This window comes from Ahaetulla prasina, chromosome 2, assembly GCF_028640845.1.
Source record: "Ahaetulla prasina isolate Xishuangbanna chromosome 2, ASM2864084v1, whole genome shotgun sequence".
Taxonomy (NCBI): Eukaryota; Metazoa; Chordata; class Lepidosauria; order Squamata; family Colubridae; genus Ahaetulla; species Ahaetulla prasina.
In genome coordinates, this window is record NC_080540.1 from 5101322 (window position 1) to 5123304 (window position 21983).

General features: G+C 46.7%; 2 protein-coding genes across 11 annotated transcripts in view; one reads left to right on the forward strand and one right to left on the reverse strand.

The window, feature by feature from the left end:
• Positions 1-21670, forward strand: part of LOC131192719 (zinc finger protein 260-like) — a 38561-nt gene extending 16891 nt beyond the window's left edge. The window contains exons 4-6 of one of the 10 annotated variants that reach the window (XR_009153782.1): positions 4333-4577; positions 15064-15305; positions 17954-18193. The gene's annotated coding sequence lies outside the window, so the exon portion shown is untranslated. Of the gene's footprint in view, positions 1-4332; positions 4578-4662; positions 5845-7204; positions 7755-10326; positions 10343-15063; positions 15306-15390; positions 15896-17953; positions 18194-21305 lie in introns of those variants that run through there. The other 9 variants (XR_009153783.1, XR_009153786.1, XR_009153779.1 and 6 more) reach the window with 9 other exon arrangements.
• Positions 2289-3962, reverse strand: LOC131192824 (EMI domain-containing protein 1-like). Its single transcript, XM_058172374.1, has 2 exons — positions 3393-3962; positions 2289-3264 (listed from the first exon to the last, which is right to left on the reverse strand). The coding sequence occupies exons 1-2, from the start codon at positions 3805-3807 to the stop codon at positions 3080-3082; spliced, it is 600 nt and encodes a 199-aa protein (XP_058028357.1). The 5' UTR covers positions 3808-3962; the 3' UTR covers positions 2289-3079.
• Positions 21671-21983: the final 313 nt, after the last annotated feature.

The following is a 21983-nucleotide window of genomic DNA, read 5'->3' on the forward strand; positions in this document are numbered from 1 at the left end:
GGAGCCTTGCAGGGGTGAAATGCTCCCATTTCAGACCAGATCGCCCGACCCGGTCGCGATGGCAGAAAACCAATAGCAAAAATCCCTGCCCCCCCCCCCATGCCCAGCTAAGCTGCACGATCATTAGAGGGTTTTTTTTTTCTTTTAAAAAGCATTTTTTCTTCAGCCGAAAAAATGCTTTTAAAAGAAAAAAGTTAAAGTCACATTACCCCCACCAAGCCACACCCACAGAACCGTAGTAACAAATTTTCATTTCATCACTGGAGCCACGAAACCTGTTGCAAGAGGCTACCGGAAGATGCCCCCTAGAGGAGAGATGGGAAATTGTTGGTCCCAGCAGGATCCACCCTTGGGGGGGGGCTGGAGGGGGGAGGAAAATGAGGTGAAGGGGAGCTTCTTCCTGAGCCTCCTCCATCTTCCCAGGGTGGAAGAAGGCAGGCAGACACTCAACTGGTCCAGCAGTCCCCTTAAAGCTCTGGAGGGAACCATGGATCCCAGTGGGGCCTCTGCCCCCCAAAATACAAGAGATGGGAAGAGACCCCCAGAAGCTTTCTGGGCTGCAAGGAACGTAATATCCATGCTTCTCTATCCCTCTTCCTTTGGGGGAGAATCTGGGGAGGGGATCACAATACGGATTCCTACACCCATAATCCTCTGTTCTCCCAGCCCTTCGACCCCCACCTGCCCTGGAAGGTGAAAGGGGAAGATTTTCAGGTTTTTTGTGGGGGCGTCTTGCAGCTTGGGGTGTTTCATACCAGGACCGGACGGCAGTGTGAACTTCATTTTGTGTCCTCAAAGACACTCAACTGGAATCTCCCTTTCTCTTTGTGCCTGGAGGGGTGGACTACATGCCCCTTCAAGGTCTTTTGAGTCCAGGCTGAGTCTGCTGTGGTTTAGAAAGGGGAAAGTAGAGCCAGGGGTCTCTATGAAGAGCCTCCATCCTCCAGGTCATGGTTGTCCTAAGATGTTTTTCCAAAAGGGATCTGGACTTTTTGGTTTTCCCTTGAAAATATTTCCTTCTCATTCAGAAGCTTCTTGTCAGGAAATGTGATGAACTTGTGGGTGTGGGGCAGGGCTGTGAACTGTCAACTGGGTGTGGAAAACCTGGAAGCTTTTTCAGTTTTGGGTTTTCCCAGCTGTGCCAACGTGACAGCTCTAATGAATTGGAACTTTATTTTGTTGGGGGTCTTCCTTGGAACATTTCTTCCGTTCTGACTGAATGGTGGAGGATGGAAGGATTGATACTCCTTGCAGTCACTTGGTGCTGAATCAGGGTGCAAAGGGGTGTGGAGCCTTCCTGGGGCTGCTGAAGGGACCCTGTTGTAGACAGGAGGTGGGGGGGGTCCTTTCCACCCCCCTCTGTTGTGGGAGGGCTGCTCATTTTGGCAAAGATTTGGCCCCTCTTTCCATCCAGGGCTCCTCTCTGTCCAGAAGGTGGAGGTGGCTGTCCTCAAAGGAGCCCCCCCCCCATGTCTTTTTAGATGCAGATGGGCATCTCCTCCTCCTGGGTTTGTTCTTTGTGACACAATACAAATCCTTCCTTTCTCCCCCTCCCAGTCAGTCAGAACTGAAGAAGCTTCTTAGGTGAGAAGGGAAATGTTTTCAAGGGGAAAGAATACCCAAGAAAGTCCAGTTTGCCTTTTTTTTGTGGGGAAAAGCACCTTTGTGAAGTGAAGCCAGAATTTTGGGGCTCCTTCAGATTCAGGCTCAGGGGAGGAAGCCCCCAGCAGTGGCCAGTCCGGAGCCTTTTTTAGAAGTTAGGCAAGTTGGGGGAGACGGAGAGTGCCTGGAGGGCTGGGGTCCCTGGAAACCATCCGAGCAGCAGCTCCTGGAGAGGTGAAACATTCTTCCCCCCAAGAGCCCAGAGCGAAGGAGCCCCCAGTAGACCCCCCCAGGAGAGACACCCCTCCTTCAGCACCAAGGACTCTGTGGGACAGACCCTCCCTCCAGAAGTGGCTTCCTGGTGCAGCAGCCCTGGGACCGCAGTTGAGGAATGGGAGGCGAAGGTTCTCCCCTTGGGGAGCCAGCTGGTCCTGGGTTCAAATCCTGATGCTGCCACTCTCACCATTGAGCATGGGAGCCTGCTGTGACCTGGCTGAGGTCCTGCTTTGAGAAATTGGGCAGAGAGGGATGTGTTCTGTCCCCCTCGCCTCAGTCCGAGCGATGACTTAATTAGCCGCCACTATCAGCTCTGGCAGCAGAATAGCCAGCGTCTGCCAAGAGCCTCCTCTGTAATTTTATGGGGTAAAATGTTATTTTAAATTTTCTGGCAAATTGAATCAGTTTTTTAAGGGTTGTTTTAATATTGTGTATGTTTCTGTTTGTATTTTATTTGCCTGTTCACCGCCCTGAGTCCTTCGGGAGAAGGGCGGTATACAAATTAAAACATTATTATTATTATTATTATTATTATTATTATTATTATTATTATTATTATTATTATTATTATTATTATTATTATTAACCTGAGACCATTTGCAGTTATGACGGACAGATCTGCAAATGGGATCTATGACCCAGACCCATAAACCCAAACCAAGAGAACCAAAAGGATCAGGCTCCCCTCGTAGACACAGATACTCCAGTCCTCCAGTCCCAGCTTTACCCTGTCCCAGATATTGATAAACAGTTATTTGTAAAAATAATAAAAGGCAGATATAAATAAAAAAGGAAAAAGGAAATCATTTCTATTTTGCAATGGCTTGGCAATATTGTCAGCCTTGTTTCCCTGTTGTATTGTGCTGCCTCTAAGGGAACAAGCATGAGATCTGGGCTGCTCCCCCAAACTCTGTCGGGGGGGGGGATGTCTCTGGGGATTTGGAAACCAAAGAATGGGAGAAGACCCACCCATGTTCAGAGACCCCTACCCAATTTTCATTCTCACGATCGAGGGTCATCGTGTAACCTCTGTACCAATGGCTGTTAGAGATCAGTGTAAGATCTGACTGTAGACGGCTGAATTAAAAGTTCCTGAGAATGAAAATAAGTATTTATTATCCAGGTAGGAAGGAACAACAAAAAAGGAAAAAATACCAAAAAAATTGTAACTGAAGATTACTGGCACTTTGAACGGAGATCTTCAAGAGAAAAACCTCAAAGGGGCTTCTCGGTGCCGGGCTTCATGCAAGCTCACACAAACACACTGGAGCAGGAGGGGCAGTCCCGCTTCCACCGTGCAGGGAACCTTCTTTCCATGGGCAGAGGAACCCTCGACACCGACGCCCATCGGAGGAACAGGGCAGCTTTCCTGGCTGGGAGGGGAGACTGAGAAGGGAGGGAGGGAGGGAGGGAGGGGGAGGAGAAGAGGCTGCTAAGGGGCGGGACTTCAACGAGGGGGCGGAGCCCTAGATGAGCGCAGGAGCCCCGCCCCCACTTCTCTCTGCTCTCATTACCTGGATCTCCGCTTCCCTCCGCGTGTCCCGCTTCGCCCGGCGAGAATCGGTGCTGGATCCTCGGGAGAGTTTTCTGGATTACTCTCGCATCAGGTGGGGCTGCTCTCCCTCCGGCCTCCAGGCCGCCCCTCCTCCCAGGAGATCTTCCCCCCGCCAGGAGGAAGGGAGCTGCGGATCCCGCTCTTCGGCTTGCCGGGGTTTCTTCGGGGAGATCCGGCTCTGACCTTGCCTGCAGGGAGCGACTCCCTCCTTTCCCTTCGGCGCGGGGGTGTGGCAAATAGAGGGGTGGATCTGCCCCCTCCTCGCCCGGCCAAGGCTCCCCGGGGGATTTCGGGTGGATCCGGGCAGGAACTTTGGGGAGGTTACTTTCAGAAAGTCTCTCTGTGGTCCGTTTGAACAGGAAGCCTCTGAACATCCGTTTCCCTCAAGTGCAGTTGCAAAAATGGAGTAAACGGAGCTTCAAGAGGTTTTTTTTTAAGATATGCAAGGTGGATTTAACACAGACTGACCTCCTTGCAATGGGGAGGCTGGGATGTGGCATCGCCTCCGTGGTGGATGTTTTAGAATCCACAAACGTAAGTTTGGAGCCTGATCTCCTGAGCAGGTCCTAGAACAAGCTGATGGCCAGAAGGTTGCCTTGCGTGATTTTAAAACGGAGTAGCTTTGGGTCTCAGGAAGCTTGGAATCTAGGTGCTCCTGCAGCCTCCAAAAAAAACAGGAAAAATGAGCCCTTTTCTGATCTCCCTTGTCTTCCTTTGAGTTTTCCTATTCACAGCTGTTGGACTTCATCCTGCTGGTTTCTTCCATTTTGGCCCATAAAGAATCTTCTTGAATCTCGATTCTATCTCTTGTTATTTTGTGTCCTCCTTCTTCCAGGTCATTTATAGATTAAGCTCAGCGTTGCTGTCGGCATCTGAGCCTTTTTCATTTCTCTTTGCAGGAGACCAGAGTGGATGTGGCCGTGAACTCCAGAGAGGAGAAAGGGGCGTTTTTGGATCAGAAGCCACAACATTTTGATCAGGATCCATTCTTGAAAATTTGGAAATCTTGGCCCGCTTGGACAAGCAGCTTCCTGCCCAAAGGGCCAATCGACGATTAAGGAGAAATCAAACTGGTCAGCAGTGAGGGTCGTCCCTGGCCTTGACTCAGAAAGCTAACAGAGACCTCTTAGCTGTAACTTTAAAGGTGAGTCAATGAAACTTGGTTTGGAAAATAAGCCTTTTTAAAATCTTTATGTGGCAATGCGATAAAATTGGGTTTTTCTTTCAAGGTGCAGAGTTAAGGCATAATTTGTTTAATCAATAATAGTTGTAGAAGCCACTCTTGGTTGAGTTGGAGGTGGACCCTGGGCAGAAAGCCAGGGAGTGGGAGAGTCGCATCTGCTGAGTGGATGCAGCCCTGAAGCCAAAAGAGTCTGGCTGGGGACTCAAGTGGAGTTGGACCTGCCCCGCCCAGCCTTCATCTGGTTCTGTCAACACTGTCAAACTATCTACTAAATCTGGACTCCTATTAATCTTCTCATCGTTCCCATCTCCTTCCACTTATGACTGAAACTTTGTTGCTTCTATCCTTACCATTTATAATGTTATTGATTGTTTCCTGATTGCTTATTTGTTCCCTATGACTATCATCAAGTGTTGTACCTTATGATTCTTGATGAGTGTATCTTTTCTTTTATGTACACTGAGAGTGGATGCACCAAATTCCTTGTGTGTCCAATCACACTTGGCCAACAAAAGTTCTATTCTGTTCTATTCCGTGCTATTCTATTCTATTCTTTCATGGGGAAATGTTCTCTGGGCCCAATCTGGGTCTTGGTTCAGTGATTCAATTTTAGCTATGATGTGTGCAGATTGTTCCTGTTTAGGCCTTGTCCCACAATGCAGGAGATTCTTAGGCCTTCTCCTAAAGTTTAAATTTTAATTGAAATTCTATGGATCTTTTATTGGGGATCCTTTATTTCGGTCTTTTCCTTCTGAAGCTGTTCAGTGAGCCCCCCCACCCGATCCCTTCAGAAAATGTAGGATTAAGTTTATCCCAGAATTAAGCCATGTCATAGGTTGTTGGTTTATCTATTTTTTTCTTCTATTGCTTTCGGGGCCAGTTGGGATAACAAACAGGATCATTCATTTCAATTTTGAGAAGCTCTATGTAGCTTTATTTTATCTGATTAATAATGATCCTGTGCTGGCTCTCCTGGAGAAGGATGAAACGCCAAATCAAAGCCATTCCCCCCTCCTCTTTTCCTGCCTGATCTTCTGGGATCCAGTCTCTTTTAGGGTGGCCTGACTGAACTTCCCCTTCTAATATAGGAAGCTTTTTGGTTGGACCTGGTTGTGCTCAGGACATCAGACAAGCAGCCTGGGGTGGCCCAGGGAATCGGCCGGCCTCTCTCCCATCCGGGTAGGAAATGCAGAGGGATGACCTCAATTCAGCCAGTCCTGTGTCTTATGCTAAATTTGTGGTTTGTGGAAGAAGCCAGATGTGGCCCCAGAGGGAAACTCTTGATGGAGAAGGCAGCAGCTGCTCTGTCCCCCTCCCTTCTTGCCCAAGGCAGGTGTGGCCCTTCCTACTGAAGGACCCCTGTGGGGCAGGTAGAGAGGAGGGGGCTACTAGACTAATAGCCAAGCCTATTTTCTCCAGCACTCACTGCTTCACCCACCCTCCATTTTTCCTTTGACATTACTGTACCTTCATTGTGTGTCCCATGGCTTCTCATTTCATTACTTGGTACTGTTGTTTTTACACTTATATTCCTTTCTCCCTTTTTACTCTCATAAGACCCCTGGAGGAGCCCCTCGGTGAGATGGGTGGCAAATAAATTTAAACCGCAAATAAATAAACTGCACAAAGGAGACTTGCATGGTCTTCCCAAGAGGAAGAGACTGAGCTGTAAAACGGATCCATGCAGGGAGAGGAAACGTGTCATGAGGAAGCCAGGATCAACTAGTCATGATGGGATGGAGCTCATAAGTGGAATAATCAGAAAAAGCAAGAAAAGGGGAGAAGAAATGGGTTGTTTACACTAACCTCAACTCTCTTTCCTCCTCTTTGGCTTCTGTGATGCCTTAATCTTTTGGGTTGCCTTTAGGTAGTCCTTGACTTATGACTACAAATGGAATTGGAATCTCACTTGTTTAGCAAAATGGCCATTATGTGAGGTATCACATGATGTCTTTACTCAATTAGTGTAATGATTTCACTGGTCGTTGAGTGGATGAAATCTCAGATAAGAAGCACGGCTTTGTTTCGGGGGAGGGGGGAGGGGGGGCAGAGGGCAGGGGAGGCCATTGGAGTCCCAGCACAGCCCTATTTGACTTGAGGAGGTCCTGGAGAAGCTCAGAAGCTTTGGGACATGTTGCTTGGAAACGTGGAACACGCGGCTTGGAGAATGGCAGAAGGCTGCAAAGGCCTTAATACTGCCTAGGGGTTAAGGACACATTTCTGGGTGGCAGCAGTGACAGAGGCTGAAGTCCAGGCCTGGGGTCAGTGGCTGATGGCTGAAATGGCTGAAGGCCCCAGGCCTCACTTAAGGCACCATCATGGCATTTCTGCCCCATTGCAGGGCCCAGATGGGCGACTGAGGCTTCTGGGGGCTGCAGCTTTGTACCCCACTCGTGGCCTGTGCTGAACTTCCAGGGTGTCCCCCACCCCTTCAGGCACCTCCACTTCTCTGGGTCTCCATTCACTTAATAACCCCCAAAAAATTCCTTAATGACCCCAACAACATAAATGTTTTCCTCCTAGAGATTTTGTGACTCTAAATTTCTGGAAAGGAAATTCTCTTCTCTGCTTGTGTTTCCTTCCAACAGCGGATAAAAGATTACGACCAGATTTACCTGCAAGTCAACCTGTCAACAGATAGTAGAAAATCAAAGCAAGGCAGCAGCCAAGAGGAAGCATGGAGCCTGGGAAGCTCTTGGATCCCCCGTCAGACACAAGCAGCACTCCACAAAATGACCAAAAACCCCATGAATGCTCAGAGTGTGGGAAATCCTTTACTCTCCAGTCCCTCCTTCTGACCCACAGGAAGGTCCATGTGGGAAGTGGATCCAGTGAAGGTTTGGAGGGCGAGAAATCCTCTGGAAAAGATGCCAAAGATCTCAGAAGCTCCTCCAGACTGAAGACCTATAAATGTGAGGAATGTGATTTATGCTTTGGTCGAAAGTCATACCTTCTTACACATCAGAAAATCCACACTGGAGAGAAACTGTATCAATGTCTGGAATGTGGGAAATTTTTCCGTAGAAAAGCCCATCTCATAAACCACGAGAGAATTCACACAGGGGAGAAACCGTATAAATGTTGGGAATGTGGGAAGAGCTTTTCTCGGAACTCAAGTCTTGGGCTCCATGAGAAGTATCATGCAGGAATCAAACCTTACAAATGCTTTGAGTGTGGAAAATGTTTCACCAGAGTTCAATCTTCGAGTCAGAAAACACACACAGGGAGAAAAGCGAAAAGTGCCCAGAATGTGGGAAATGTTTTACCGAAATCAAACCTGGTGCAACATCAGAGGCTTCACACGGAGAGAAACCCTATGAATGCCCAGAATGTGAGACGATTTATGTATTCTGAACTTCAGAGACACCAGAAGTGGCACAAAGGGGAAACCCCATAATGTGGGAGTGTGGAAAAGTTTTTTTCACTGCCAAGCTTCAGATTCATCAGAGAATCCACAGGGAGAAACCCTACAAATGTGGGAATGTGGAAATGCTTTTTCCCAAAACAACACCTTGGAAGGCATCAGAGGCTCCACACAGGAGAGAAGCCATACAGCTGCATGAGAATGTGGAAAATGTTTCACTAAAAGGGAGACCTTTGAGACATCATAAAACCCACACAGGAGAGAAGCCACATCAATGCTACGATGTGGAAGATTTTATAGTACCTCATCAGCCCTTAGAGCTCATGTGAAAATTCACACAGGAAAAAACTACAAATGTTTAGACTGTGGGAGAACATTTGCTCATTCATTTCACCTTATAGAAATCACAGCGAATCCATACAGGAGAGAACCCTACAAATGCTCAGAGTGTGATAAAATGTTTTTCGGAAAGATCTCTTGTGAACATCAGCATATCCACACTGGAGAAAACCCTATAAATGTTTGGAGTGTGGGAAATGTTTTTCCCATCCTTCAACACTTCGCGTTCACACCCGAAGTCACACAGGAGAGTAGCCTCACAAGTGCACAGAGTGTGAGAAACCTTTTCATAGAAAATCAAAACTAAAAAGGCATCAAAAAGTCCTTAGCAGAGATAAATAACATCACAGAATAGACAATGAGGCAAAAGGGCGTAAATGTTTGGAGTGTGAGAATATGTTACTCGCAAAGCCGCATTATCAGCTTACCGGAGTGATTACACAAAAGAGTTATAAGAATGTGGGGAGTTGATAAAATGTTTTGCAGACTACAGGACGTCCTTGACCTATGACCACAACTTGGCAAGGAACCAGGTATTTCTCTTAATTTTTACTAGCCTTTGTTGATCAATGTGAAGTGAAAATTTAAAGAGGAGAAAAGGGTGAAGAGTGGAATGAATCTGGTTGTTTATTCAGTGATAAAGTTTTGTTGTTGAAGTATGCAGTGGAGTACCCCAAGGCTCTGTTTTAGGCCCAGTACTCTTCAACATCTTCATCAATGACTTGGACGAGGGGATAGATGGGGAACTCATCAAATTTGCAGATGACACCAAGCTGGCAGGAATAGCCAACACTCCAGAAGATAGGCTCAAGTTACAGAAAGATCTTGACAGACTTGAACATTGGGCGCTATCTAACAAAATGAAATTCAACAGTGAAAAAGTAAGGTTCTACATTTAGGCCAAAACAAAATGCACCAGTACCGTATATGTGGTACCTTGCTCAATAGTAGTACCTGTGAGAGGGATCTTGGAGTCCTAGTGGATAACCATTTAGATATGAGCCAGCAGTGTGCAGCAGCTGTTAAAAAGCCAACACAGTTCTGGGCTGCATAAACAGAGGATAGAATCAAGATCACGTGAAGTGTTAGTGCCACTTTATAATGCCTTGGTAAGGCCACACTTGGAATATTGCATCCAGTTTTGGTCGCCACGATGTAAAAAAGATGTTGAGACTCTAGAAAGAGTGCAGAGAAGAGCAACAAAGATGATTAGGGGACTGGAGGATAAAACATATGAAGAACGGTTGCAGGAACTGGGTATGTCTAGTTTAACGAAAAGAAGGACTAGGGGAGACATGATAGCTGTGTTCCAATATCTCAGGGGTTGCCACAAAGAAGAGGGAGTCGGGCTGTTCTCCAAAGCACCTGAGGGTAGAACAAGAAGCAATGGGTGGAAACTGATCAAAGAAAGAAGCAACTTAGAACTAAGGAGAAATTTCCTGACAGTTAGAACAATTAATAAGTGGAACGACTTGCCTGCAGAAGTTGTGAATGCTCCAACACTGGAAATTTTTAAGAAAATGTTGGATAACCATCTGACTGAGATGGTGTAGGGTTCCTGCCTAGGCAGGGGTTGGACTAGAAGGCCTCCAAGGTCCCTTCCAACTTATGTTATGTTATGTTATGTTATGTTGTTATGTTATGTTATGTTATGTTATGTTATGTTATGAATCTGCTGGCTGAGGATGAAGAGGGAAAGTTTCTTTTTCCTTTTATATTTTTGGAAGAATTTTTTTCATTGTCTTTTTCATATATTCATACACAAATACTTCTACTAACTTTCTGTGTATATAATGCTGATAAAAGTATTTGTTAAAATAATCAAGAGGCCCTTTTTCAGGAGATGGACTGGGTGGCTCAGTACAGACAAGATGGCAGTAGGGATGAAATCCAGCAGGTTCTGACAGGTTCTGGAGAACCGGTAGCAGAAATTTTGAGCAGTTCCGAGAACCAGCAAATACCACCTCTGGCTGGTCCATTTTGCAATATCCTTCCCCCAGGAATGAGGTGGAAATGGAGATTTTGCAGTATCCTTCCCCCAGGAATGAGGTGGAAATGAGATTTTGCAGTATCCTTCCCTTGCCACGCCCACAAGCCATGCCCACCAAGCCCACCCTATGCCCACAGAACCGGTAATAAAAAAATTTGGATTTCACCACTGGATGGCAGTCAGATTGTGCCATCTGTGCAGCCAAAGTGGGTTGAGGAAGTGGCTCTCGGACCTCCACCGGGTCAGGGGATGGACTGTGGGGAGGAGGAGGAGGAGGAAGGCTGTTTGGGAGTCCAGGGTCCATGGTTCCCAGCAGCTGCTAGAGGATGGAGCCACGGTTTTCAGAGGAGGGGCGGGAAACCTGTTGCAAGAGGATACCGGAAGATGCCCCCTAGAGGAGAGATGGGGAACTGTCAGTCCCAGCAGGATTCACCCTTGGTGGGGGGCCTGGAGGGGGGAGGAATATGAGGGGAAGGGGAGGCGCTTCCTGATGGGCCTCCTCCATCTTCCCAGGGTGGAAGAAGGCAGGCAGACACTCAACTGGTCCATCCGTCCCCCTAAAGCTCTGGAGGAAACATTGGATCCTGGTGGGGCCTCTTTGCCCCCCAAAGCGGCAGGAAATACGAGAGAAAGGAAGAGACCCCCAGGAACTCTCTGGGCTGTAAGGAACGTAATATCCATGCTTCTCTAGCCCTCTTCCTTTGGAGGGGGGATCTGGGGAGGGGATCACAATAAGGATTCCTACACCCATAATCCTCTGCAAAATACTGACTCCACTGAGACCTCAGTGGAGGTCTCAGTGGAGATATAAAGTGTGCATTTGGTGTGTTGGGAATATTTTTCTGGAATGTCTACCTGGCTCTGGAGGTAAAAATGCCCTCCAGAAACCCTCCAGGTGCTCAGAGGGCTGGAGATTCTTCCTGGGTGAGAAACCACATCCACGCTTGGCGTGTGGAAAATCTGTTCCTTGAAATGAGACAATTGTTGTCCTGCATTTGTGAATCCCCTCAGAGAAGGCCCCTAGAAATCTTTCTGGCATAGAAAAGGTTTTATCCTGAAATCTTTTAAAACAAAACCACAAAAGCAGGTCATAATTGTGGTACAGTGAGAAAAAAGCTCCCTGGCCTATTGATATTAAAGAAAGCTTGTCATCTTTTTAATTTGACCTGTCATAAATGGTGTAGCGTCTCCTGCTTGGGGGGGGGCGGGGGGGGTTGGACTAGATGACCTATAAGATCCCTTCCAACTCTGTTAACCTGTTAATTTAGAATGTATTTAAATTCCTTTATGGATATTCTTGTTATTCTCTTACTGTGATATTTTATCAGTATTCATATACCATGTTACATTAAATGTTCTTACTTATTTCTGTCAATCTGGAACCAATTACCGAATTTTCCTAGAGATATCAGTTCAGAGTTTAAATTTAATGCAAGGTTTCTGTGGGATTCATTGGCTTCACTAAATGAGACCCACTTTAACTCATCACTTGCCTTTAACCCTGGATAATTCTCTCCATGGAGCTCTTGCCTCACAATCAGGAGGTTGTGAGTTCGATCCTAGGTAGAGGCAGATGTAAGGTCTCCTGCTTGGGCAGGGGTTGGACTAGATGACCTCTGTTAATCCTTTAAATGGCATCTCCTCCCAGCCTAAGCTGCACAATGTTTTCTTAGCTGTTTTACTTGGGAAGTGGTCTCTTCCTCTTGATCCCATAGAAATGTCGCTGGGATCAGCCGGCTAATTCAGGAGGGCTGCTTGTTGGGAATCATTATGGCAATGGTCAAGTAATTCTGCTTTGCATTAGCCAAATAATCTTTAAGATAAGCAATAAAAACTTGTAAGATGTAGATTCTTGTCAGAACACCGGACATGATATGAAAACTGCTTTGCACACATAGAATATTCATCTTACTCAGATGTGCTTGCAAACAAATTGCCATATATGTATATTCCAACCCAATGTGTCAATTTATGTATGGCTAATCAGGATCACATGCTTGCCTTCTGAATCTCTGTAACCCACCCCTAACCTCAATAAAAGAGTGTCTTGGGCTAGCTCGAGGCTCGCTCACCCCGAGGAGAATTGGACTCTGTGTCTTCGTTCTCACTCCGTCCGGCGCGGGGACTGCCTGGACCCTCTCGTGGCGAGCCCACTGGCCGCGAGAAAAGCCACAGCTGCTGTCATCTTCCTGCCCCTTGTGAGCCCCTTGATGAGGACACCTGGATCCCCAGAAGTGGATCCCACTGTAGCACCAGGGAAGAGGTGCACCTAACTGGAGAGGAAACTGAGTTCCCCTCAGAGCAGCTCTTCCTCTGGGTCAGGATCCCCTCCCCTCTTCTCCAGCTCCAGAAACACCAGGAGCCTTAGAATCAATCAGGGAGAAGAGCTCAGGGTGGAAATGGGGGAGGGGGTCCTTGGTGTTTCTCCGGAGACGTCTCATTACCCAACTAGGTAACATCATCAGGGCAACAACCAACCTCTGGGAGCCCCAAGAACTCTTCAACTCTTATGGGGCCTTTTTGCTCAACTCTTTCAGGCAGTGGTGAAATGCAAAATTTTTTGCTACCGGTTCTGTGAGCTTGGCTTGGTGGTGGGTCATGTTACTGGGTGGGCATGGCCTTTTTTTTTTTTTACTTTTTAAAGCATTTTTTCCTACCTATTCTCCCGAACCATAGTAAAAAAAATGCTTTAAAAAAGCAAAAAAAAAAAAAAAGGTTCCAGACGATTACAGCTGTGCTGAGCATTTCACTCCTGCTTTCAGGGCATCTGCAGCACTTCAGCTTCCAGCGTGCCCACAGACACAAACACACAATCACACAAACGCACAAAGGGTTTCCGGAACACAAGGTCCTAGACCTAGCTGAAAGCAGGAGGGGGAAGGAGAAGGGGCGGGGATTCAAGTAGGTGGAGCCTGAGATAAAGCCAGATGCTCCGCCCCACCTCTCCCCTCCCACTGGCTGGATCTCCACCTTTCCTTCGCCTGGCGAGGATTTGCGCTGGATCCCTCAAGAGAGGCTTCTGATTTGAATTCTAGGAACTGAAGTCCCCCCATCATAAAAGATGACCATTCCCCATCAACACCCACGACATCCAATATTTATTGGATAGAATTCTTGATGAACTTTTCTTTTATGTACACTGAGAGCGTATGCACCAAGACACATTCCTTGTGTGTCAAATCACACTTGGCCAATAAAAAATTCCATTCTATTCTATTCTATTCTATTCTATTCTATTCTATTCTATTCTATTCTATTCTATTCTATTCTATTCTATTCTATTCTGCCTAGTGGTTGAGGCCCTGCATTAGAAAGCCTGAGGCCATGGGTTCCTGTCCTGCCTTGGCCGTGAAAGCCAGCTTGGGTGACCTTGGGCTAGTCACTTTCTCAGCCTAAAACACCTCACAGGGCTGTTGTGAGGCAATTAGATAAAGGAAGATGTGTGGGATACATTCACTGTGTGTTATGTTATTTGTAAAAATAATAAAGGCGGATATCAATAAATAAAAATAAAAAAATCATTTCCATTTCGCAGTGGCTCTTGGGTTGTGTTGCCTCCGTGGGAAGAAGGAGGAGATCTGGGTTCCTCCCCCAAACATTCCTCCTGCCTGTCTTGGCGTCGCTGGGGATTAGGAAATCCCGCTTCCAGCCTGCAGAGAGGGACACTCTTCCCATGGGCGGAGGAACCGCCCATCGGAGGAACGGAGGAGGTTTCACGTGGTCCTGGCTGGGAGGAGAATAGAGGGAGGCGGGGCTTCAAGTCGGGGACGGAGCTTGAGAGGAGAGTAGAAGGCTTTCCTCCACTTTCTGGATCTCCGCTTCCATCCGAGGTTCCCGCTTCGCCCGGCGATCCCTCGGGAGACTCTTCTGGCTTCCGCTCGGAGCAGGAGGGGCCGTTCTCCCTCCAGCCTCCAAGCCGCGCCTCCTCCCAGGAGATCCTCTCTCACCAGGAGGAAGGGAGCAGCGGATCCCGCTCTTCCGGCTCGCAGGATTTCCTTGCAGAGATCCAGTCTGGCGTTGCCTGCAGGGAACGGATCCCTCTCTCCCCTCCAGGGGGGCAAAGGGGCTCCGTCCCCGGATCTGCCCCCTCCTCGCCCGGCCAAGGCTCCCCGGGGGATTTCGGGTGGATCCGGGCAGGAACTTTGGGGAGGTTACTTTCAGAAAGTCTCTCTGTGGTCCGTTTGAACAGGAAGCTTCTGAACATCCGTTTCCCTCAAGTGCAGTTGCAAAAATGGAGTAAACGGAGCTTCAAGAGGTTTCTTTTTAAGATATGCAAGGTGGAGTTAACACAGACTGACCTCCTTGCAATGGGGAGGCTGGGATGTGGCATCGCCTCCATGGTGGATGTTTTAGAATCCACAAACGTAAGTTTGGAGGCTGATGATCTGAGCAGGTCCTAGAACAAGCTGATGGCCAGAGGGTTGTCTTGCGTGATTTTAAAACGGAGTAGCTTTGGGTCTCAGGAAGCCTGGAATCTAGGTGCTCCTGCAGCCTCCAAAAAAAACAGGAAAAATGAGCCCTTTTCTGATCTCCCTTGTCTTCCTTTGAGTTTTCCTATTCACAACTGTTGGACTTCATCCTGCTGGTTTCTTCCATTTTGGCCCATAAAGAATCTTCTTGAATCTCGATTCTATCTCTTGTTATTTTGTGTCCTCAACAAAGAATCCTACTTTTTTCCTCCTTCTTCCAGGTCATTTATAGATTAAGCTCAGCGTTGCTGTCGGCATCTGAGCATTTTTCATTTCTCTTTGCAGGAGACCAGAGTGGATGTGGCCGTGAACTCCAGAGAGGAGAAAGGGGCGTTTTTGGATCAGAAGCCACAACATTTTGATCAGGATCCATTCTTAAAAATTTGGAAATCTTGGCCTGGTTGGAGAAGCAGCTTCCTGCACAAAGAGCCAATCAATTAAGGAGAAATCAAACTGGTCAGCAGTTAGGGTCATCCCTGGCCTTGACTCAGAAAGCTAACAGAGACCTCTTAGCTGTAACTATAAAGGTGAGTCAATGAAACTTGGTTTGGAAAATAAGCCTTTTTAAAATCTTTAAGTAGCAATGAGATAAAATTGGGTTTTTCTTTCAAGGTGCAGAGTGAAGGCATAATTTGTTTAATCAATATTAGTTGTAAGAAGCCACTCTTGGTTGAGTTGGAGGTGGACCCTGGGCAGAAGGCCAGGAGTGGGGGAATCGCATCTGCTGAGTGGATGGAGCCCTGAATCCAAAAGAGGCTGCCTGGGGACTCAAGTGGAGGTTCGGCTGCCGCCCCCCCACCCCCGCCCAGCCTTCATCTGGTTCTGTCAACACTGTCAAACTATCTACTAAATCTGGACTCCTATTAATCTTCTCATCGTTCCCATCACCCATCTCCTTCCATTTATAACTTTGTTGCTTGTATCCTTACCATTAATATTGATATTGATTGTTTCCTGATTGCTTATTTGCACCCTATGACTATCATTAAGTGTTGTACCTTATGATTCTTGATGAATGTATCTTTTATGTACGCTGAGAGCATATGCACCAAGACAAATTCCTTCTGTGTCCAATCACACTTGGCCAATAAAAATTCTATTCTATTCTATTCTATTCTATTCTATTCTATTCTATTCTATTCTATTCTTTCATGGGGAAATGTTCTCTCGGCCCAAACTGGGTCTTGGTTCAGTGATTCCATTTTAGCTATGATGTGCGCAGATTGTTCCTGTTTAGGCCTTGTCCCACAATGCACTTGGGGATTACAGTTTAGTAGGCCTTCTCCTATAGCTTAAATTTTAATTGAAATTCTCTAGATCTTTTATTGGGGATCTTTATTTGGGTCTTTTCCTTCTGAAGCTATTCACTGAGCCACCCCACCCGACCCTTTCAGAAAATGTAGGATCAAGTTTATCCCAGGATTAAGCCATGTCACAGATTGTTGGTTTATCTATTTTTTCTTCTATTGCTTTTGGGGCCAGTTGGGATAACAAACAGGATCGTTTGTTTCAATTTTGAGAAGCTCTATGTAGCTTTATTTTCTCTGATCAGCAATGATGCCTGTGCAGGCTCTCCTGGAGAAGGAAGAAATGCCAAATCAGAGCCATTCCCCCTCCTCTTTTCCTGCCTGATCTTCTAGGATCCAGTCTCTTTTAGGGTGGCCTGACTGAACTTCCCCTTCTAATATAGAAAGCTTTTTGGTTGGACCTGGTTGTGCTCAGGGCATCAGACAAGCAGCCTGGGGTGGCCCAGGGAATCGGCCGGCCTCTCTCCCATCCGGGTAGGAAATGCAGAGGGATGACCTCAATTCAGCCAGTCCTGTGTCTTATGCTAAATTTGTGGTTTGTGGAAGAAGCCAGATGTGGCCCCGGAGGGAAACCCTTGATGGAGAAGGCAGCAGCTGCTCCGTCCCCCTCCCTTCCTGCCCAAGGCAGGTGTGGCCCTTCCTACTGAAGGACCCCTGTGGGGCAGGTAGAGAGGAGGGGGCTACTAGACTGATAGCCAAGCCTATTTCCTCCAGCATTCACTGCTTCACTCACCCTCCATTTTCATTTGACATTACTGTACCTTCATTGTGTGTCCCATGGCTTCTCATTTCATTACTTGGTACTGTTGTTTTTACACTTATATTCCTTTCTCCGTTTTTACTCTCATAAGACCCCTGGAGGAGCCCCTCGCAGAGATGGGTGGCAAATAAATTTAAACCGCAAATAAATATATAGCACAAAGGAGAGTTGCATGGTCTTCCCAAGAGGAAGAGACTGAGCTGTGAAACGGATCCATGCAGGGAGAGGAAACGTGTCATGAGGAAGCCAGGATCAACCAGTCATGATGGGATGGAGCTCATAAGTGGAATAATCAGAAAAAGCAAGAAAAGGGGAGAAGAAACGGGTTGTTTACACTAACCTCAACTCTCTTTCCTCCTCTTTGGCTTCTGTGGTGCCTTAATCTTATGGGTTGCCTGTAGGTAGTCTTCGACTTATGACTACAAATGGAATTGGAATCTCACTTGTTTAGCAAAGTGGCCATTATGTGAGGTATCACATGATGTCTTTACTCAATTAGTGTAATGATTTCACTGGTCATTGAGTGGATGAAGTCGTAGGAAAGAAGCATGACTTTGTCTCGTGGAAGGAGGGGCAGAGGGCAGAGGAGGCCATCGGAGTCCCAGCACAGCCCTATTTGACTTGAGGGAGTCCTGGAGAAGCTTAGAGGAGCTTTGGGACACGCGGCTTGGAGAATAGCACAAGGCTGCAAAGGCCTTAATCCTGCCTGGGGGTTAAGGACACATTTCTGGGTGGAAGCAGTGACAGGGGCTGAAGTCCAGGCCTGAGGTCAGTGGCTGATGGCTGAAATAGCTGAAGGCCCCAGGCCTCCACTTAAGGCACCATCATGGCATTTCTGCCCCATTGCAGGGCCCAGATGGGGCGACTGAGGCTTCTGGGGCGGCTGCAGCTTTGTACCCCACTGCGTGGCCTGTGCTGGACTTCTAGGATATCCCCCACCCCCTTCAGGCACCCCTCCACTTCTTCTCTGGGTCTCCATTCACTTAATGACCCCCAAAAAATTCCTTAATGACCACAACAACATAAATGTTTTCCTCCTAGAGATTTTGTGACTCTCTACATTTCTGGAAAGGAAATTCTCTTCTCTGCTTGTGTTTCCTTCCAACAGCGGATAAAAGATTACGACCAGATTTACCTGCAAGTCAACCTGTCAACAGATAGTAGAAAATCAAAGCAAGGCAGCAGCCAAGAGGAAGCATGGAGCCTGGGAAGCTCTTGGATCCCCCGTCAGACACAAGCAGCACTCCACAAAATGACCAAAAACCCCATGAATGCTCAGAGTGTGGGAAATCCTTTACTCTCCAGTCCCTCATTCTGACCCACAGGAAGGTCCATGTGGGAAGTGGATCCAGTGAAGGTTTGGAGGGTGAAAAACCTCTGGAAAAACAAAGATCTCAGAAGCTCCTCCAGACTGAAGACCTATAAATGTGAGGAATGTGATTTATGCTTTGGTCGAAAGTCATACCTTCTTACACATCAGAAAATCCACACTGGAGAGAAACTGTATCAATGTCTGGAATGTGGGAAATTTTTCCGTAGAAAAGCCCATCTCATAAACCACGAGAGAATTCACACAGGGGAGAAACCGTATAAATGTTGGGAATGTGGGAAGAGCTTTTCTCGGAACTCAAGTCTTGGGCTCCATGAGAAGTATCATGCAGGAATCAAACCTTACAAATGCTTTGAGTGTGGAAAATGTTTCACTGAGAGCTCAACTCTTCGGAAACATCAGAAAACACACACAGGGGAGAAAAACGAAAAGTGCCCAGAATGTGGGAAATGTTTTACCTTGAAATCAAACTTGCTGCAACATCAGAGGCTCCACACCGGAGAGAGACCCTATGAATGCCCAGAATGTGAGATCCGATTTATGTATTCTGGGGACCTTCAGAGACACCAGAAGTGGCACAAAGGGGATCTACCCCATAAATGTGGGGAGTGTGGGAAAAGTTTTCTTTCACCATCCCATGTTCAGGTTCATCAGAGAATCCACACAGGGGAGAAACCCTACAAATGTGGGGAATGTGGGAAATGCTTCTCCCGAAAAGCAACTCTCAAAAGGCATCAGCGTCACCACACGGGAGAGAAGCCATTCAGCTGCCTAGAATGTGGAAAATCTTTTGCTTCTCGTGGAGGACTTCGGAGACATCATAAAACTCACACAGGGGAGAAGCCATTCAGCTGCGTAGAATGTGGGAAATCGTTTGCTTATAAGGAAGTACTTTGGAGATTATAGAAACACAGGAGAAGCCACATCAATGCTACGAATGTGGAAGATTTTATAGTACCTCATCAGCCCTTAGAGCTCATGTGAAAAGTCACACAGGGGAAAAAAATTACAAATGCTTAGAGTGTGGGAAAACATTTGCTCATTCAGGTAACCTTAGAAATCACAGCCGAATCCATACAGGAGAGAAACCCCACAAATGCTCAGAGTGCGATAAATGTTTTTTTCGGAAAGATTCTCTTGTGAACCATCAGCATATCCACACTGGAGAGAAACCCTATAAATGTTTGGAGTGTGGGAAATGTTTTTCCCATCCTTCAACACTTCGCGTTCACACCCGAAGTCACACAGGAGAGTAGCCTCACAAGTGCACAGAGTGTGAGAAACCTTTTCATAGAAAATCAAAACTAAAAAGGCATCAAAAAGTCCTTAGCAGAGATAAATAACATCACAGAATAGACAATGAGGCAAAAGGGCGTAAATGTTTGGAGTGTGAGAATATGTTACTCGCAAAGCCGCATTATCAGCTTACCGGAGTGATTACACAAAAGAGTTATAAGAATGTGGGGAGTTGATAAAATGTTTTGCAGACTACAGGACGTCCTTGACCTATGACCACAACTTGGAATGGATTTCCGCCTGTCATAAGTCCCTTCAGTCATAAGTCAAGGAACCAGGTATTTCTCTTAATTTTTACTAGCCTTTGTTGATCAATGTGAAGTGAAAATTTAAAGAGGAGAAAAGGGTGAAGAGTGGAATGAATCTGGTTGTTTATTCAGTGATAAAGTTTTGTTGTTGAAGTATGCAGTGGAGTACCCCAAGGCTCTGTTTTAGGCCCAGTACTCTTCAACATCTTCATCCATGACTTGGACGAGGGGATAGATGGGGAACTCATCAAATTTGCAGATGACACCAAGCTGACAGGAATAACCAACACTCCAGAAGATAGGCTCAAGTTACAGAAGGATCTTGACAGACTTGAACATTGGGCGCTATCTAACAAAATGAAATTCAACAGTGAAAAAAGTAAGATTCTACATTTAGGCAAAAAGAACAAAATGCACCGGTACCGTATATGTGGTACCTTGCTCAATAGTAGTACCTGTGAGAGGGATCTTGGAGTCCTAGTGGATAACCATTTAGATTTGAGCCAGCAGTGTGCAGCAGCTGCTAAAAAAGCCAACACAGTTCTGGGCAGCATAAACAGAGGGATAAAATCAAGATCACGTGAAGTGTTAGTGCCACTTTATAATGCCTTGGTAAGGCCACACTTGGAATATTGCATCCAGTTTTGGTCTCCACGATGTAAAAAAGATGTTGAGACTCTAGAAAGAGTGCAGAGAAGAGCAACAAAGATGATTAGAGGACTGAAGGCTAAAACATATGAAGAACGATTGCAGGAACTGGGTATGTCTAGTTTAATAAAAAGAAGAACTAGGGGAGACATGATAGCTGTGTTCCAATATCTCAGGGGTTGCCACAAAGAAGAGGGAGTCGGGCTGTTCTCCAAAGCACCTGAGGGTAGAACAAGAAGCAATGGGTGGAAACTGATCAAAGAAAGAAGCAACTTAGAACTAAGGAGAAATTTCCTGACAGTTAGAACAATTAATAAGTGGAGCGACTTGCCTGCAGAAGTTGTGAATGCTCCAACACTGGAAATTTTTAAGAAAATGTTGGATAACCATCTGACTGAGATGGTGTAGGGTTCCTGCCTAGGCAGGGGTTGGACTAGAGGCCTCAAGGTCCCTTCAACTCTGATGTTATGTTATGTTATGTTATGTTATGTTATGTTATGTTATGTTATGTTATGTTATGTTGTTATGTTATGTTATGTTATGTTATGTTATGTTATGAATCTGCTGGCTGAGGATGAAGAGGGAAAGTTTCTTTTTCCTTTTATATTTTTGGAAGAATTTTTTTCATTGTCTTTTTCATATATTCATACACAAATACTTCTACTAACTTTCTGTGTATATAATGCTGATAAAAGTATTTGTTAAAATAATCAAGAGGCCCTTTTTCAGGAGATGGACTGGGTGGCTCAGTACAGACAAGATGGCAGTAGGGATGAAATCCAGCAGGTTCTGACAGGTTCTGGAGAACCGGTAGCAGAAATTTTGAGCAGTTCCGAGAACCAGCAAATACCACCTCTGGCTGGTCCATTTTGCAATATCCTTCCCCCAGGAATGAGGTGGAAATGGAGATTTTGCAGTATCCTTCCCCCAGGAATGAGGTGGAAATGGAGATTTTGCAGTATCCTTCCCTTGCCACGCCCACAAGCCATGCCCACCAAGCCCACCCTATGCCCACAGAACCGGTAATAAAAAAATTTGGATTTCACCACTGGATGGCAGTCAGATTGTGCCATCTGTGCAGCCAAAGTGGGTTGAGGAAGTGGCTCTCGGACCTCCACCGGGTCAGGGGATGGACTGTGGGGAGGAGGAGGAGGAGGAAGGCTGTTTGGGAGTCCAGGGTCCATGGTTCCCAGCAGCTGCTAGAGGATGGAGCCACGGTTTTCAGAGGAGGGGCGGGAAACCTGTTGCAAGAGGATACCGGAAGATGCCCCCTAGAGGAGAGATGGGGAACTGTCAGTCCCAGCAGGATTCACCCTTGGTGGGGGGCCGGGAGGGGGGAGGAATATGAGGGGAAGGGGAGGCGCTTCCTGATGGGCCTCCTCCATCTTCCCAGGGTGGAAGAAGGCAGGCAGACACTCAACTGGTCCATCCGTCCCCCTAAAGCTCTGGAGGAAACATTGGATCCTGGTGAGGCTCTCTTTGCCCCCAAAGCAGGAAATCTAGAGAAAGGAAGAGACCCCAGGAACTCTCTGGGCTGTAAGGAGCGTAATATCCATGCTTCTCTAGCCCTCTTCCTTTGGAGGGGATCTGGGGAGGATCACAATAAGGATTCCTAC